At 44.8% G+C, this 19,154-nt stretch overlaps 1 protein-coding gene across 3 annotated transcripts in view; it reads left to right on the top strand.

Annotated features, from left to right (window-relative positions):
- Window positions 1–19,154, top strand: part of kif26ab (kinesin family member 26Ab) — a 160,296-nt gene that overhangs the window by 104,740 nt on the left and 36,402 nt on the right. For all 3 annotated transcript variants that reach the window (XM_057344802.1, XM_057344801.1, XM_057344803.1), the window contains exon 4: window positions 3,029–3,186. In XM_057344802.1, coding sequence (XP_057200785.1) covers window positions 3,029–3,186 — 158 coding nt within the window. The remainder of the gene's footprint in view (window positions 1–3,028; window positions 3,187–19,154) is intronic.

Here is a 19,154-nt window from a genome sequence, read left to right as displayed (position 1 = left end):
TGTGTGTGCGCGCATGAACGTGCATCTAATGTCTGTATCTGCGCTTTCCAAATTCGGTCTCGCTCCGACTGCATGGCCCATTTAACCATCTTGTTGATGTGTTATCTGACACCCATTCCTTCTTTATCTGTGCTTGGGGGTTTAATGCGGTGTCCAGACAGTCACCATTCGCTCTCAGTGTGATGTTGTTTTGATTTATCACGGCTCATCTGAATGCCATGCACAGGGATATGACTCCCTGTCATGAATCCTGCGTTGACGTTTTTTGCATTGATGACTGCATGAGTGCTATGTTCATCTGAGTAATTCTGACTTGCCACAAACATAAAACCCTGGTTTTTATCTTACCATTTCAAAGTCTGACAGCTGTAAAACATTGCATATGCAACAAACGGCTTTGACAGTTATTGTCTGTGTTCATTGTCAAACAAACGAATTGAAATTGCAGTCATGCATTTGGTGTGATTCTGAACCGCACATTTGTCAGTTCTATAATGAAATTGACAGGCATAATTATTGACTTGCACACAAACAGAAGACAATTATAGACATAAACACAAGCCTAAGGTGTCTGAATAAACAGACAAAAACAAAAGTCAAACAAAACGAACACATTTTTATCAGAACGCCTCGAAAATCAATTGCCGCTCGATGTAATTGTATTCATTCAGCCAAGTTCGACGAAGTGCAGACTAGAATCGTCTCAGACTGGACGCTGCTTGTCAAGCTTCATCTCATGTGAATGATCCCACCACGTGTCTATGGTTCTGTGATGTATGGAGCTCATATGTCATGCTAGCTATATAAATAGGTTTCCTGTCAGTTTTGTTGACACGTCGGGCACACTGGATGGCATACGCTTCATGAAACGATTGTTAATGATGTTGTTTTAGTTGCCAAACATGAATCCACAGCAAATACAAAGCCAGCCATTATGCACAACCACCACAACGTACATGTCAATTGCTCAATGTGTTTAACTCACGGCAGAGTCTGGGAAATGGCCCAACCTTACCTGAGGCTTCTTTGCGTGCTGCTTACACACAAAACAAGCACTTGACAGGTCATATTGATTGTGGGTTTAAGATGCCCAGTAACTCATAGGCCTCAGAGACAAAAAGCGGCTCTATTAAAATAATGACTTGTTACAACAATTCAAATGATAGAATAGGCCTTTAGTCATTTAGTCATCTAAGCTAAAATTCAGCTCTGATGCAGTCAGATAACACTTTAAAATAAGGTTGTATTTGTTAACATTAGTAAATGCATTTGCTAACACGATACAACAATGAGCCGATGGCTGATAGACATGATGTTGAGCCGGCATCGTGATTCCAACAAATGTGTCACTTTCATCACGTGACTCTCGCTGCTCTGTGCTATGGGCTGCAAATCGCGTTGTAACCAAATATGAACAAGGCTAAGGCGCATAAAACCTCGCACTGTACAGATCAGACTAGCCTGACTTTATAACTGTGGAGCTTGCGTTGTACAAAGAAGACGTGTGTCTGCGCAGTTTGCGTTGTATAAAGAAGACGCGCCTCACTTTATAACTCTTTCATTGAATATAACATCAGAATAACAATACAATCAAGCCTAATTTTGTATACAGCTTGCACTGTACAGATGACACGCCTCAATTGATAACTGCCCTGCTCGTGTAACCGGTGGCTCGCGTATGCCCGGCGACACCAGTTATTAGAGACTCGGTCTACTTTGCGTTGTGTTGTGGGAAACAGACACGGGACAGCAGGCATCAATTCACTGGATCGTTTAATCTGATCGACAAAGAAACATACAAACAGCCTCACAGATTAAAAGGCCCTTATTGTGCTTCTCTCCCTGAATCACATTACAAAAGGGAAGAAAAGGAGGAAACATACCTGATCGACAAAGAAACATACAAACAGCCTCTCAGATTAAAAGGCCCTTATTGTGCTTCTATAAAACAAATGTGTTGTACATGCGTCACCATATGCTCACTTCCACATTTAAGAGAAATATAACCCAAAAGTGCAAAATGACAACAATCATCACACATACACGTAGAATAACATTATTCACAAGTTTGGGTGAAGATATATAGATATAAAAGTAATAATTAAAGTAAGGATCAAATAGGATTATCAGACAACCAAAAATAAACCTACCTCTCCCTGAATCACATTACAAAAGGGAAGAGGAGGGGACAGAACAGGAAGTTAAGTCACCTAGCGATCATACCACATTTAAAGGGGAAGCACACATTGAGATCAGGTATCCACAAAACGTACAAATGAACACTTTTGGGTGAATTAATGAACAATTTTGGGTGAATTATAACAATATTTAGTAGTACACTTTGTATACCTGTTACACTCGGGCTGTATAAAGATTTGTCTCTGCACAACTTATGCCAGACGCGCCTCACTTTATAACGCCACAGGGCGATGATGTCATCGTCCATCGCGATGTTTCACTGTAGACATCGTCCGATGCCAATTTGGTAGACATCGCCCAACCCTAAAAGTGTTATCCATACTATAATCTCTGTTATCCTGTCACTACTGTGTAGGTATCAATAGAGTCACAAATGGCAGGATAGGTTTTTAAATGACTGCTTTTCTCAAGAGCAGTCTGAGCTCTCCCTGTATTGGTTCATAAAATCCCCACATCTTAATCCACAATCTCTCTGGGTAAGGATTGAGCATTTTATTTGAACCAGCCCAATCCCTGCACATTAAAACCCTATTCATAACTTGAATAGCTAAATAAATGAAGGCTGCTCTCTGATATCTAATTCTGTCTTTTACCTGTGCTTGTGTAATCTTTGTGTAATGAATGCATGTGCGTAATTATTTTAACGTTTTTTACGTAATCTTTGAAACATAATTTGTCAAGGAACAGGCTTTTGTTCCCTGTATGAACCTCCTCTGTCTTGTCTAGCTGCAAACTTACCTTTTAAGGTGTAATTCTTCATGGCCTAGGTGTAGAACTCTTGAATCTCATCATTTTGAGATCGAATTGAATGGGTCTTTTTTCCCTTCAGACACAAAGCCTCATGGGTCAGGCAGAGCAGAGCGAGTGGTCCACAGATACCTCAGTATCTAGAGTGTCTCTGACTCCATCCAGTCCTGTTCAGTTTGGCCAGGACGTGCCCCCCTCGGCCCACCAGCCCAGCTCAGCTGCAGCATCCTTCTTCATCAAGTAAGAAAAAGCATTCAAATGATTTACACTATAGAAGTTTAAACAACCTTTTGTGGCAATGCATGGTTTGTCTTAGATGTATATTATAGTGCACAGTGAATGGGAATTGACTAAAACTCAGGGGCGATTGCTTTTTTGAGCTCTATAGCTACACTGAACACTTGAGCCACAAGGTTGCCATGAGAGGGTTTGTCCCTGGAATTAGTCAGATTGAGGTTGCTTTGGATTTAGTAAATAAAAAAATTGGCATGACTTGACACACTCTCATGCTGTTGCCTACAAAGATGTTTTGAGTTTTTTTGAGGGAGGGAAGGGGTGGTTACAGGAATACCTCTGGAATGGTCCTAGAAAGTACATTTGACATTGTCCCCAAGCCAAGTGACAGCACCGAACATTAAAGAGTGATCAGTGGACCTCTCCCTGGGTGGAGGAGGCCGTCAGTCCAGTCTTAAAATCCGCTTGGGATATTGCCACCTGCCTAAGCACTTCCAGGTCATTCTGACACAACAGACAGATGTGACCCCATGTAGAACGAGGTTAATTTTGGTGCTCCGATTTATATTCGCTTGTCTGTTTTCTTTGGGGCAGTCGTGGCCTAATGGTTAGAGAGTCGGACTCGTGACCAGAAGGTTGCCGGGTTTGATTCCCGCGGCCCAAGATTCCTTGTTTCATCCCAAATACTGGCACTTGCCAAGAATTTTAATGTTGTTGTTAGGAATGAGTTGCATTCCTTGAATAACTGGGACACAACTGTTTCTTTAAAATGGTCTTTAATATTGCTACCTCATTTTTAGTTCATCCAAAAATGAAAATTCTGTCATCATTTACTCACCCTCTTGACATTTTAAACCTGTTTCTTTCTTTCGCAGGACTCAAAATAAGATATTTGAAGAATGCTGTTAACCAAACAGTGGCGGCACTGATTCACTTCTATTGTATGGACAAAAAAAAACAATGCAAGTGAATGCGTGTCGTCACTGTTCGGATACCAACATTCTTCAAAATTTCTTCTTTTGTGTTCTGCAAAAGAAAGAAGTCATACAGGATTGAAACGACAAGAGGGCGAGTAAATTATGACAGAATTTTTATTTTTGGGTGAACTATCACTTTAAAAGTCCTAACCAAAAGTTCATGCATGTAAAACTTTGTAGAGCAACAATTTAATCAGCTGTGTCCCTATATGGTGTCCTTATGCGCTTTATATTCATTTCAAAAGCATGAGGCTACTTTTTTTGCCAGAGAAAATATCTTTTGTTTGGGTTTGTTGCTTCACCGTTAACATTTTAAAACATCAAGTGTGCTATTTCTGCACAAACAATGTCTTCAATAGGTGTCCTGAACCTCCTGATACATCATTAAACAATGATGTCGCAACGCTCCTTTTTGAAAGGGTATTTGTGGCTGCAAAGAGGTGATTGAACCTTTTTATGCAGCATGTAGTGTGCAAACTGGAGCGGGTAAATACCAGGAAAATTGTGGAGCGGATGACATGTAGATGCTTGGCTGAGAAAGTTGACTTTGTCTTAACCCCTTCCCCTCAGCATATGGTTAAGTGTGACGAAGCATATGATCAGAGTATTGACATTCTAGCCAGCTCCCGTAATGAATACAGAAAGGGGGCCCTGCAGAGTCCCACAGCTCCAGGATGCACTGTCACACACAGCAGTCTGGTGTATTTGGCTATTCCACCTCAGTGCTCCACAAGATGAAAGGTTGAAAACGGCACAACTGAGCGTCGTGTGCGAGGTCGTATGAGTGAAACATCTGAGCCTGTGCTAGATGCGAGTTGAGGTAGAACTGATTAAAAGGATATGACTGTTAGACGGCCACATGCTCTATCAACTCCAAAAATGCTAAGAGAAGTTTGTCTAGAGATCAGAGCAGCTGTCCATGTGGGTATAAAACGTTTAATGAATGGTAAAAGCATTGGTGTGTATGTGTGCTGTATGGAAGAGGTTTTAAATGTAAAAGTGTTGAATTCAAGGCCTTTTAAAAGCTGCAACCCATAACCTTTTTTGATTAAAATCAGTTATTGAGCAAGTACATTACTCATTACCTTATTTCACAGGAAATGTCAGATTGACGTAATTCGACTTGAACCCACCTAAGGATAAGTACTTAAAGTAACTTGAACTTTTATGTATCAAACAAAGAGGGTGGTAAACTTAAAGGATGCAGCTTTAAGCGTCAGCATTACATTTTAAGGTTAAAGTGTTAAGGTACGTGTAAATGCAACATGCATGCTTGTGCATGCATGTATGCAGGTCAGCGTATAGGAGCACAGCTGTTTGGCGGTATGCGGACGTGCAGTGGGGTTGAGCACAGCACAGTGAAATCTTTTTTTATGACCCTGCGCTCATTTTCAGCCGCCTGTCCAGGTGAGCTCAAACGGTAATGACTATGATTGGAGTAAACATTCCACCATAATTATACATACAACAATCCAGACTGTCAGCAGACGAAGTGAGTAGCCAGCGGAACTGCCAAAGTGCTTTGGAACCCTGGCCTCAGGGAGTAACCATAGAAACAAATGTGTTCTGGAAACTAAATTCATGGCATCTCTATGCTCTCCCTCAAAAGAACGTAATTGCCACGCGGAGATAAAACTGGAGTGCTAGCTTAGATAAACATTGTTGCCATCATGCTTTTTAAAGTGGCATGAAACAGAAGGAGCGATTGTCTTCTTTTCCATAACGTGAAGTATAATCCAAGTGAAACGGCATCTGAAATGAGAAACAAATGTAGGATGTGATTTTGTCCATTGAAAACCGAATGGATCGTTGACAATTGCTAATTGCTAATCATCATGATACTTTCCCAGGTAGAAATTAGTCTCCGATGGCCCCGTCCTCGCGGCATTACTCATGACAGGAATTGAAGAGAGATCATTTTGAGGGTGGGAGAAGGTTAACAGTTTTTTTTATTAAAGATTATGAGGGCACATGAATTAAAAAAATTAAAAAGTGGACATTTATAAAAAGACTGCAATATTTTATAAAAAATGAGAGTTGTCAGTTTCAAATTGATATATATTGCATGTGTATGCTCGCCAAAGAACACAAAGCTTTAAATCTGACCTTTTATGAGTGCTTGAATGCTTATAACTTTGTAGATATTTAACAGGCCATTCTCTTGAAATGAAAGGTCAGTTGATACATTTGAGTACTTGCCCATTTACGACTAGCATTGCCCGATTCTTGGATGCTCACAGTGTGCTCCAATTTAAAGTCAATTAGGTACATAAATGCATCAGTTTTATCTCATTGTTAGTAAGATTAGCTCCCTTCTCCCTCTGTAGTGGGCCAATAATGATAATACATCCCCAGAGTTGTAAACAAGGGAATGCCATTCACCTTCCAACCCACATGCTGTGTCAAAGCTAATGTGGACAGCGGTATACTAATGGGTGGGGCTATAATGGAACCGATAGGAGAGTGAGTTGGGGGGATGGTTGACTATGGAGGTGGGTGAAACAGAGGCAAGGGGCATTGAGAATTCTTGCACTCAGCTTGCTCGCACATCCACAACAGCACTCGGCTAAACTGATAACGTTGGCTCCGTAGGCCACCCATCAGAGCAGAGGATTACACAGAGAAAGAGAGACAGACGCAGAGAGATGGAGAGATAGAGAAAGTACACAGAGAAAAAGAGTTGTGGAGATAAAAAACAACAAATGATCCATGCGGCTGGCTGCTTTTTGAGTGACAGCACTAATCCCTGTCAGGGACAAATTGGGAAAACAGATTAATGCTGAGTGGTTGGTGCCCTGGAGCGGAGCCAGGCGCTGCTGCGCAGCTGTGTGAGGAATCCGGGAACCAGGGACACTGCAGTGTGAATGAGCGCCAAGGCTGATAGAGGCAAACACATGTACCAATGTACAGTTACCCCGAAAAAACTTGTGTGGTTGTGAACTAGCAGCCATTGAAGTGAATCCACAAATAAATGCACTCATGGTGGGCAGATTCGGATTAATGCCCCACTCCACGACTCCCAGCTGCAGAGAGGGAAAACCATGGACTGTGCAGGAAAGTAAGGGGAGCGCCACCATGAAACTAAAGTAAGTCACTGTACCAAGAAACTTCTTTGGAGTTTGGAGAAGTTTGGAGAAACTTTCTGCCATTTACTAGCGTGTTTGAACATGATGGTGACATGATGTTTGATGAAAGACCCAAGCATTGGGAACAGATGTTATTTAAATATCTTGCACAACATCTGACTGAGTATCTGACACTTTTAAGTGATGACCTGAATATTTGTTTTACATTTTAACTAGTTCAGTGAAAGAACCTGCTAAAAGCAGTCTACTCTGAGCTACTCCACAAGAGTTCCTGGGGCTTATTATGTTGAAAAGCTAAGACACTCTTGGACACTATCCTCTCATTCATTTGAATCACTCATCATTTGTTCATTCTCAAACATTTGGTCCATCTACATGAACTCCCTGATTATTGACTTTAGGAAGATTTGTTTAGTTGCTGTGTTGAGGTGTGCCTTGTTGTTTTACCCTGTATTTACTGTGCTGCTGAACCAGCTGGTGGTCTCTGGTTCTAATCAGACTGTCAAGCTTGAGTTTGTCTGTAAGTGTGTGCGCGTGATGATCTGTGTGTTTGTATAATGGTCATGGAGCAGCTGAGGCTGGAGAAATGGAGGCTGTGAAGGAGGGGGCTACATTGAGAGCAGATAAGTCCAGGTGTCAGGAGCCTGCGGTGGGATGTGAGCTTTTCTTGTGAGTGGTTTGGGGGTGGATGAGATGATGGAGGTGTTGATGATCTATCACTCTGGTCAGCAGCCCCGGGGATCTGCGCAAAGCAATCCCACTTCCTATCCTTAGGGGTTGCCCAAAAGGGCCGATGTAGAATCACACCAAGCATTTAAGTTCTCTGCATCCTGGGCCCGTATTCATGAAAAATCTTAGCGCAAAGAGTTGCTCCTAGTGACAAAATTCTAAGAAAATTCTTAGAAATGTGGGCGTTTCCCCATAAAATGACAGAAAAGATCCTAGTAAAGAAAAAAGTAATTCATAAAGCATCTTAACCCTTAAAAGAGCTCTTAAGGTCCAAAATTTTAGGAGTTGCGGGGAGGACTTTTAAGAGACTTAAGAGTTTCTTTAGCAGCAGAGAAAATGGATGAAACACAAAAAGTAAGAAGATATGTGTTGCAATGCATGATAATTTCCATATTACTTTTAAGGTTTATCAGAATTTTTTGTTGTTTTTGTGTGTGTTCAACTTTTGTTTATTTTGGTTTTGGTTTCCTTGTATAGCCGCTTTGATGCAATGCAAATTGTAAAAGCACTATAAAATTAAATTAAATTGAATGACAGTGAGTAAATAAGACACAACACATTAGATCGTGCAGGGTTCATGTTTGTGACCGATCCTAGTAGAGACACGCTAACATCTCCAAGACAGCGCAGAAAATGCCATAGCTCCAGAAATAGAAGAAATCACCACATTAACATATTTAGCAACTGGAGAAATGCAACTATGTAGCAGATATGATTTGGTTCTGTCACAACGGTCACAATCTAATCACACAAACAGCCCTTACAGAAACTTATTGTGTCACTGTTAATTTTCGATTAAATACGTTGACATTAACAGCATGGTAAATAAAAAAAAAATATATATGAAGAGTTTGGTTCCAAAATGAGATACTCCGTTTTTAAAAAAAATTCAAAAATCATGTTTTTATTATGTTATCGTGTTTTTATTGTCATTTATTGTGTTAGTTAGCTGTGTTTTTTAGTTATTATAGCTTAAATCAAAACAAACCAACTGCAGTTTGAATGATATTAATTGGAATGCACAATAAAAAAAACATGATTTTTGATTTTTTTTAAAAACAGAGTTATCTCATTTTGGAACCAAACTCTTCACAATATATATATATATATATATATATATATGTGTGTGTGTGTGTGTGTGTGTGCGTGTGTGTGCATGTGTGTGTGTGCGTGTGCGTGTGTTTGTGCCTGTGTGCCTGTGTGCGTGTGAGTACGGTAAAACAGGAAAAAATACATGTGCAATTTCAAACTAATGACCCTATACTTAAAAGCGCTCTTTTTTCCTTCTTGGTCAACCAACCAATCACAGTCTTCAAAAGACGTAGCAACGGGGTCAGCCCCGCCTCCTCACTAAGATAAAAGTTTTTGTCTTTTCCTTGCTCAGAGTTGCTCTCAGATTGGTCCTGAATCACTTTTAAACTAAGACTCCTACGTAGAAGTTTTTAAGCTAAATTAAGAGTTTTCTTAGAGGATTCTTAGAAGCTTTAAGAATACGGGCCCAGGTCTTTTGTACTCTTCTCTCCCATTCTCTGAATTTTAATTAAAACTAATAAAATTAGTTTTATAGTGATTAGGTTATATCAATGAATTCAATGAATTTAATGTACACTTTAAATAATTGAATAAATATTTTATTAAATATATAATTACTCCCCCTTTATACCTGTGACCACCTCCACTGAATGTTTCTCACCCATTTTCTTTATTATCCCCTACATCCTCCATCCGCTTTTTACTCACCCCTGGTTCTGTGAGAAACCCCCATTTTGTGAGTCTCTCAGCCCAAACAGTTTTCACTGGGGTGATTATCACCTTCATAGAAACATGAAGAACACTAAGCCTTCTTTGTTGTGTCTGAAAGGAGGCAGACTCACCTTTGAAGCACTTTTGAAACAAATGTACTGTCAGCATTTTAGCATCACAATAGACTTTCTCTTATGTGTCACATTGTCTAATCTTTCTCCACTTGTTCTGCACAATAAACTTGCATTTTTTAACTGCATGTTCTCCCTCTGTTTAGAAGTGTAGTGACAGCAATTCAGTTATAGAATATTAGACTAAATCCTGCTGAGCTTCATGGTTACCCAGTGAAGAATGTGCCTTCTCATCAGCTCTGTGTTGAAGCTGTGTCTCTCTGGGATAGATGCTCTAGTGATCTCGTGAAACCTCAGGGGACCGGCCAGTGGCATGACATCTGGAGCCATTTACACCTGGTATTGACTTCTGTCTCAGTTGATTTGATCTCAAGTGGTCAGCCGAGAAAGATTTCTATTTACACCTGGTATAAGATACATCTCTAGTGATGAGATTTTGTTGATTTTTGGGGGGATGGTTTCTGATTTTATAGCTGACATATATTGTGTCAATGTTTGATAGCCACATCAGATCAGATTTGACAAAATTTTCATATATTTTTTAAATGCGGTCAGAATTTGAAATGACTGAAATAGACTGCAAAAAAGTCTGCTGATAAATAACATGAAAATTTTTTATTATATGTATTCCTTGAGCCCCAGCTGCTGGAATGTTAGTTTTTTTTAATGTTCTTTTACAGTACTGAATCTTTATGTCTATTTATAAATGCACTTCTTCAATTTCTTTGCATCATCTAATGTTAAGTCCTACATAACAGGCAAATGAAATGTGGAACACTTGTGTATAACATATGTATAATATGACAAGGTGGTAGTGGCCAGCACAAGAAATAGAGCTGTATGGATGTAAGCCATGCTGAAGTATACACATGAAAAGTCATACAATATTAATATTACAACTGGCACAATACAGATTCAAATATGCATTTTTTTTTCTTCATGGCAACATTTACAATGCTGTGGTCATAGGCGACATGAAGACCTTTAGCCTTAAAAAACAATGGTGTAAAAACGTCTCGGTTATGTTTGTAACCTCGGTTCCCTGATGGAGGGAACGACACGTTGTGTCGAACCGACAGATGGGGTTCGTCCCTGAGAACCAATCGCTTCCGACTACTTAGAAAAGGCCAATGAAAATTGGCGAATGAAATTTGCATGCCGGACTCCGCCCCGGAAATCCGGGTATAAAAAGGAGATGGCGTGCTTCATTCATTCACCTTTGTTCTGAGGAGCCTGAGACCTCTCATGACTGCTGCAGAGGACAGCACGTGTTGTGGCAAGGAGGACACAACGTCTCGTTCCCTCCATCAGGGAACCGAGGTTACAAACGTAACCGAGACGTTCCCTTTCTGTCGGTCTCTCGACGTTGTGTCGAACCGACAGATGGGGTTCCAATGGAAAACGCCATAACACTGTGCCCTGTCACAATCTCAACGAAGCGACGGTGACTGGCCTGGGCGTGTCAGCCGTGAGCGCTACCGCGAAATTGTAACCTACCAGTGGGTAGGTAGGGGGTCCCAGAGCTTCCTTGAAAGGTGGGAAGGCCCCTACCTTCGGCCTCACAGGCAGCGGCCTTGTTTCTCTAACAGCGAGAAGTCGCCCGGAACCGTAAGGCCACTGGGTAAGCGCTACTTCCTCAAGTGGGGATGCGCTACAGAGACCACTTCCTACCGCAGGGAGGAGTCTAGTGGAGATACCACATGGTCTCACCGATACGGGAGAACTCATGGGAAGAAAGTGCGGCTGAAGAGTAAACCGCGAGGTGGAGGTCCACCTGGGGAGGTCATGGGTTACCAAGGTGGGAACCAGCATGAGGATACATCAGACGGAACCGCCCTACTGGGGGGTTGCAACGTCTGGTAGCACTAGGTCCGGTTAGAGCTATGATGCGAATAACTCCGGGAACCCGGCCTAAGGGGCAGGGCTGCTCTGCCCAGCCCGCCCCAGAAGGTGCTTGCTTAGTGATGGATGGAGTGCCTGTTCTTCGCCCAGTGGGGAAAGAAGGGATGCTGGATCGGTATACTGACCCACTCGAGAGAGGGGGAAAATAACCAATATAGGCGTACACCCTACCAGTTGCCGGTCCTACATGTTGCAATGCAGGACGCGGGCTGACACCGGCTCTACACGGAGCTTGTAGAACCTCGCGAAGGTGTTGGGTGTAGCCCAACCCGCAACTCTGCATATGTCTGTGAGAGAGGCGCTGCGTGCCAGTGCCCAAGAGGAGGCTACACCCCATGTGGAGTGGGCCCTCACTGCTAGGGGGCACGGGCGATTTAGGGATTGGTAGGCTGCCTTGACAGCGTCCACAATCCAGTGGGCCAACCTCTGCTTGGAGACAGCTCTCCCCTTCTGCTGACCTCCAAAACAAACATAGAGCTGATCCGAGCTCCTGAAGCTCTGTGTGCGGTCTAAGTAAAGGCGCAGCACGCATACTGGACACAACACGGATAGGTTGTCGCCTAGTGGCTGGTGCCCTTGCCTGAGAAATGGTTTCTACCACCGCTGGGGGCAGACCACTCAGGATCTCCTCGTCCCATCCAGAGGCCAGACATGGAGGTTCCAGAGGTCTGGCCTGGGATGCCATAACGTGCCCTTCCCCTGGGAAAGCAGGTCCTTCGTCAGGGAAATCGGACAGGGGGGAGCTGTCGTCAAGAGCATTAGCTCCGAGAACCAAGTCCGGTTGGGCCAGTGTGGCGCAACGAGTAACACTAGCTGCTCCTCTTCCCTGACCTTGCACAGAGTCTGTGCAATGAGGCTCACTGGGGGGAAGGCGTACTTCCGCTTGTCCCGCGGCCAGCTGTGCGCTAGGGCATCCGTGCCGAGGGGTCCCTCGGTCAGAGAGTACCAAAGCGGGCAATGGGTGGTTTCGAGGGAGGCGAACAAGTCTACCTGGGCCTCCCGAACTGCACCCAAATGAGCTGGACTGCATGGGGGTGGAGTCGCCACTCTCCGCGAGGTGTCGACTGACGAGAGAGCGCATCGGCTGTCTGGTTCAGGTCGCCTGGGATATACGTGGCACGCAGGGAGCGGGTCACCTGCTGACTCCACCGGAGGAGGCGTCGGGCGAGTCGTGTTAACTGCAGTAAGCGAATGCCACCCTGACGATTGATATACACTACTGTCGTAGTGCTGTCCGGCCGGACCAGCACGTGCTTGCCCTGCACGAGAGGTTGCAGCCTCTTCAGTGCGAGTAGCATGGTCCACAACTCTAGGCAATTGATATGCCAGTGCAGGCGGGGGCCCGTCCAAAGCCCCGACACTGCGTGCCCATTGCACACTGCACCCCAACCCTGCAGGGAGGCGTCCATTGTCACCACGACATGCCTCGTAACCTGCCCTAGGGGAACCCCTGCCCGAAGGAAGGTCATGGAAGACCAAGGGGTTAGGGTGCGTCGGCAGAGAGGCGAAATCACCATCCGCCTGCTGCCGGTGTGCCATGCTCTCCATGGAACTCGACTCAGAAGCCAGTGTTGGAGCGGTCTCATGTGCATCAACCCGAGGGGTATCACCACCGCCGAGGATGCCATGTGTCCCAGGAGCCTCTGAAATAGTTTCAGAGGAACCACTGACTGCTTGAAATAATCCAGGCAGTTCAACACCGACTGGGCGAGTGCTGTGGACAGTCGCGCTGTCATGGTGACAGAGTTGAGTTCCATACCAAGATAGAGGATGCTCTGCACAGGAGAGAGCTTGCTCTTCTCTCAGTTGACCTGTAGCCCCATTCGATCTAGGTGCCGGAGCACCAGGTCCCTGTGTGCACACAACAGAGTGTGCCAAGATAAGCCAGTCGTCGAGATTGTTGAGTACCCGCACACCCTTCTCCCTGAGGGTAGAGAGGGCGGCTTCCACGATCTTCGTAAAGACTCGTGGAGACAGAGACAGACCGAAGGGGAGGACTGATATGCCTGACCCTCGAAAGCGAACCGTAGGTACGGGCGATGACGAGGGAGAATTGAGATATGAAAGTAAGCGTCCTTTAGGTCGATTGCCATGAACCAATCCGGACATCTGACAGATCGGCTAAGGGGACGGACTCGATTCGACCTCGCCCCGTAGTACGGAAGCATCCCGGCCTCTGACCGAGGTGGCGAGGATGCCCCGAAACTTGGGCGGGTTTCTGGCGAACTGGATTGCGTAGCCGAGACGGATCGTTCTCCTCAGCCACCGAGACGGTGTGGGAAGCTCGAGCCAAGGGGACTAAGGGTACGATCTGATTCATCGACCCCCCGGGGGGTGGTTCGATGGCTGGCAGTCTCTCGCCGGGGGCCCCCCGGGAAGAAGACTGGCTCTGCTGGTTCGCCTGCCTGGCGATGCAGCTCCACGCACCGTCGATTTGAGAGTGCTGAGGGCTGCAATGTACATTCAATGTTGCGCCTCGCCAAGACACAACGTCGAGTGGCCGAACACCGTCTGACAGAGGGTGAGAGCGGCTGTGAAAAACACCCAGGGAGATAGGAAACTCTTTTTGTGAAAAAGTGGGCGCTAGGCCCCCGAAGTCCTCGACAGTGTCACCAAACAGCCCACCCTGCGAAATGGGCGCGTCGAGAAAGCGGACTTTCTCGGCGTCCCTCATCTGCGCAAAGTTAAGCCAGAGGTGCCGCTCCTGGACCACCATAGTGGACATCGCCCGGACACCGCGCGGTCACCTTGGTCGCCCTTAGAGCGAGGTCGGTGGCGGTGCGGAGTTCCTGCATTAACCCAGGGTCGGTCTTACCCTAGTGGATCTCTTTCAACGCTTTGGCCTGGTGGACCTGCAGGATGGCCATGGCGTGGAGAGAGAAGGCAGCTTGGCCCGCAGCAGCGTAGGCCTTCGACACAAGCGATGCCGAAGTCCTACACACCTTGGACGGGAGTTTCGGTCGACCTCTCCAGGTGGACGCCGCCTGCGGGCACAGGTGCACCGCGACTGCACGTTCCACCTGGGCACGTCGACGTAACCCTTAGCTGCCCCACCATCGAGGGAAGAGAGAGCGACGGAACTGGTTTGATGTGTACGTGCCGAAAAAGGGGCGTTCCACGTCTTCGTCACTTCGGGGAAGAACGGAACCGGGGTTGGGCGCGGCTTGGAGTCGCGCTCAGAGCCCAAGAACCATGTATCCAACCGTGAGCGCTGGGGGAGAGGCACCGGAGTGCACTCTAACCCAATGCACACAGCGGCCCGGGAAAGCATGGCCGACATCTCGACATCTGCCTCTTCCTGAGCTCGACCCCCCCTTGGGGGGGAGCTGCAAATAATAGTCGGGATCGGATGCCAGCAAGTCGCTCTCCGATGCTGCGATTGACATCTCATCTTCATCATGCATTGTGCCCGAATACGTGAAGGAGGATGCCGACGGTGTGGTACCGCCTGCTAGGGAACGGTGAGGCGAGCAAGAAGGGGTGACGGATTACCGCTCGCAGAGATCCTCATATCACCCTCGTCGCTCACCTTGGCGGACAGAATGGCCTTAGCCATCCTCGTCACAGCCCGGGAATCCTGCAAGGTGGTGGCTGGTTCTTGGGAGAAGACAGCCACCCGTGACCGCAACGTCTCTATGACCATCTGCCCGCAATGCGGGCAAGATGAGTCCACCAAGGCTGCCTCAGCGTGTTGGACCCCCAAACACTTGAGACAGACATCGTGCTTGTCCCCTTCCTCGATGAGGACACCGCACCCACGAGGACAGCGGGACATGCCACGCTGGAGAAATTTGCTCTTTTAGAATGCAGACGGTGAGGCACCGCGGTTCTAGAGGCTCGAACACCTCTAGAACCGCCGAGACGCCCAGGGGAAGTCGCTGCAGGAAGGGACAGTCAGCTGCACCACGTCGTAGAACCGGCAATAAGATATTTTTGCTAAGTAGCAAGAGTTAATCTTCATCAGCGAAGGCTCCGAAGAACAAAAGGTGAATGAATGAAGCACGCCGTCTCCCTTTTATACCCGGATTTCCGGGGCGGAGTCCGGCATGCAAATTTCATTCGCTGTAGTCAGAAGTGATTGGTTCTCAGGGACGAACCCCATCTGTCGGTTCGACACAACGTCGAGAGACCGACAGAAAGGGAACCAGGAATCCTAAATAAATTGGAAGGGATACAGCAAACACTCTTTTTCATGCTTACAGTGGGGGTTCTGAGGTATGTGACAGCTCAGGGAGAAGCCACAAAAACTGCGGTGTCAGGAACACTAGCCAGACTGCTCCCATTGAGCCACCAAAAGAGGAGCTGCAAGCATCAGCAAGCCCCCAAACACCATAGAACTGCTGATTCATGTCTGTTGACTCAAAAGACAAGGGTCTGTAGGAGACCTAATATTTGCTGCAACACATTTTAGAGGAAATAAAAAAAAATGCTGTCAAGTTGAAAGTTAAAAGTGCCTCATTGCCAGAGGGGGAATTTATGTCAGTCAGTGAAAGGCGATGTTTGCAGGCGTTCAGGTTTTCTGAAGTGTTTTTTTTTGCGGGATGAGATTTAGAGGTAGTCTTCTGTATATTGTCTGACTTCCCACGGTGCGGTAGAGTAACAAGGATTGATTCTTAATTGCTTCAGAGCCACACTTCACACAGTTAGCTTGACAGACGAGTCACCATTGCTATCATATTTGCCTTCTCAAAGCTTCTATTTAACTGCTTTCAAGAATGCTGATTAAACTACACCCTAAATAACAATTGCAACCCATTTCACAAGGAAAACAGTAAACAAGGCAGAAGATAGAATCAACAGCTTTTCTAAAGAGGTCTCCTGTTGGCCGGATTTATGGAATACAGATCAGATAAACAGAGGTTATTAATCGTGCTACCAGACAGAGTGGAATATACATTTAGTGGTTTATTACCTATTGTGTTTTCAGACCGCAGATGTGCTTGAAGTTGAAAATTCCCATGAGGTCATCTCGCCTGTATATCCTCTGTTGTGGCTGGTGAGAACATAAACTGCAGCCCACAATCCCATCACGATCCACCCGGTTAAACTGTAAGCCTGAGCTAAAAAATACAAGTCTGAAAACAGCGTTATGTCTAATTAGTTTTCAACCTGATCTCCCAGTCCAATGCCACCCAAGTGCACAGTTCATATATATTCATGTGGTATGTTGTAATGCCACTCAAACATAATTGCAGAGTTCTTAATGAGTTCCCTATTGCTTGATATTATGTATATACAGATGGATTAAATTGGAGCTGAGATGATTCTGGAAAGCACTCCAGCTCTTTCAAATAAAAAAGTAATATTTGTAACAATTTGGACTTGAAACATTTTTATATAAAACCCGCTTTAAACCCTTCTCATACACGTCTGATTTAGCTAAAAGACAATACTTCAATTAGCAATGGTATGGACTAACTTCTCTCAACTTCTAAAGGCTCACAATCCTTTTTGTGATCCCTGGCTACGTGCAGAATGGAATGCTAGCCTACTACTTGCTTAATACTAAATGGCATGCATGTTGTTACCTCTGTTTCATTTGTCACACTAGAAATATAAGGTCAAGTCAAATACATAATGGGATACAGGATTCTGTGCTATGTGCATAAAGACCTTGCATGTTGGGTCTTTTATACATGTGAGCCTATACACCCTAGACCCTATGGGTCTCTTAAAGCACATCATTGCAGTGGACGCTTCAATGATTGTAATGGGAAAGATCTAGTTTTGGCATGTCATGACACGCTATCTGGTGTAGATGGGGTGTGACTGTTGCAGTTTGAAGGTCACCACTGAATATAATGAAGGACCTTCTCGTGCACTGGATCCGCTGTTAAGTCATTTTAATTATTAGACGTATACATTACTTTGTCTATGACAGTGTGATCTTTGGTCAATAAAGACTATTGACCTATTTATTGTATTTATTGAACTCATTAAATGACACGATTGATGTGATTTGCAATTAGTATTTACACTGTGCCATTTCTTACCCTATTTCAAGGGGTAGTTCAGATACAAATTAAAATCTTGTCATCATTTATTCACCCTCATGTCATTTAAAACCTGTATATGACTTATGTGTCTCAGTGGTTTTGTGTTCATACAATGGAAGTCAATGGACCACCAATGTTCTTCAAAATATATTTTGTGTCCTGCAGAAGAAAGTCACAGAGGTTTGGAATGGCATGAGGGTGAGTAAATGATGAAAGAATTTTCATTTTTGGGTGAACCATCCCTTTTAGGATATTGATCCAGATTTTTATTCATACATGTAGGCTACTCCCTCCTATATCTATCTAACTTGAGACCCTCTCTTCCCCCACATTTTTTAATTTCCTCTGTCCTTTGCCCACCTTCACTAACCCTCCTTAGTTTCCACCAACTTTCTCTCTTACCCCATTTCATCTCCCGCTCTTTTCTTCCAGGCCCTCTCTTATTAATCATGTGCAAATGTTCCCAGAAGCCATTGGGGTTGTTTGTTGTAATAGCCTTAGAGCGAAAGAGTGCAAATAATTAAGCGTTTGGTGTCCTCCATGCTTGACAGTGATTAATGAATGAGTTATGGGGCGACGTAGAGCAGTAGGATGCTCTTGTTGTCCTCTTTGCATACCCGCGGGGCTCAACCACCCCTGTTGCAATGCTGTGGCCATAATTTGTTACAGTCAAATATATGCAATTAATTTGGGGCCTGAAAGGGCTGAAACATCAAAATTGTGTGTACAGTTCAAGGACCTGGTCAAGAACATCTTAATTGTCTGATGGTACACCAGCAACTTTAAAATCTGGGCGGCACTTTTTGTATTTTGTGCAGACAGGATTATTGCACCTCCACGTGCTTGTCATGTAATTAAATTCCTTTTCCTCAACAGCCTTTTAGTGAAACCTGATGCTGCGGGTTGTCTACCTGTAGAACAAATCCCAGCGGTGCATAGGGAAGAGATGTATCACGGATGAGATGAAAGTAGATGGTAATCTTTGTAAACAGAAAGGGGGTGTGTGTGTGAGATGCGAGTCTAAAGTATCTGTCAGTTTTCAGCAAAAATGGAATTGATCTTCCTTAAACGTTACCTTGCTGTGCTTATACACAAACTCCTACTAGTCTACAACCTCTCATGAATAAAAAAATAAAATGTTCTAAAAAAAATGAAGACAAGGCCATTAGTATCTTCATTCTGTGGTTTTCTGGAGAGCTACCCCAGGGGCTCGGGATTGAACGCTGCATCTCATTAAATAACAAAGAACCCTGGCCATGTTTATGGCTTCTGCTCCCTACCGTGGCTAACACACAACAAGCTGGAGTCTGGATTAGCCACATATCCTGTCTGCTCGGGGATAACATTGAGGGGGTAATTGAGGAAACGGCAAAAAGGCAACAATGCTTTTTTCGTCGTCTCGCTCATTCC

The sequence above is a fragment of the Triplophysa rosa genome, linkage group LG10, assembly GCF_024868665.1.
Source record: "Triplophysa rosa linkage group LG10, Trosa_1v2, whole genome shotgun sequence".
NCBI classification, from domain to species: domain Eukaryota; kingdom Metazoa; phylum Chordata; class Actinopteri; order Cypriniformes; family Nemacheilidae; genus Triplophysa; species Triplophysa rosa.
Note: the sequence above shows the minus strand (reverse complement) of the source record. Positions and strands in the feature narration are given on the sequence as shown.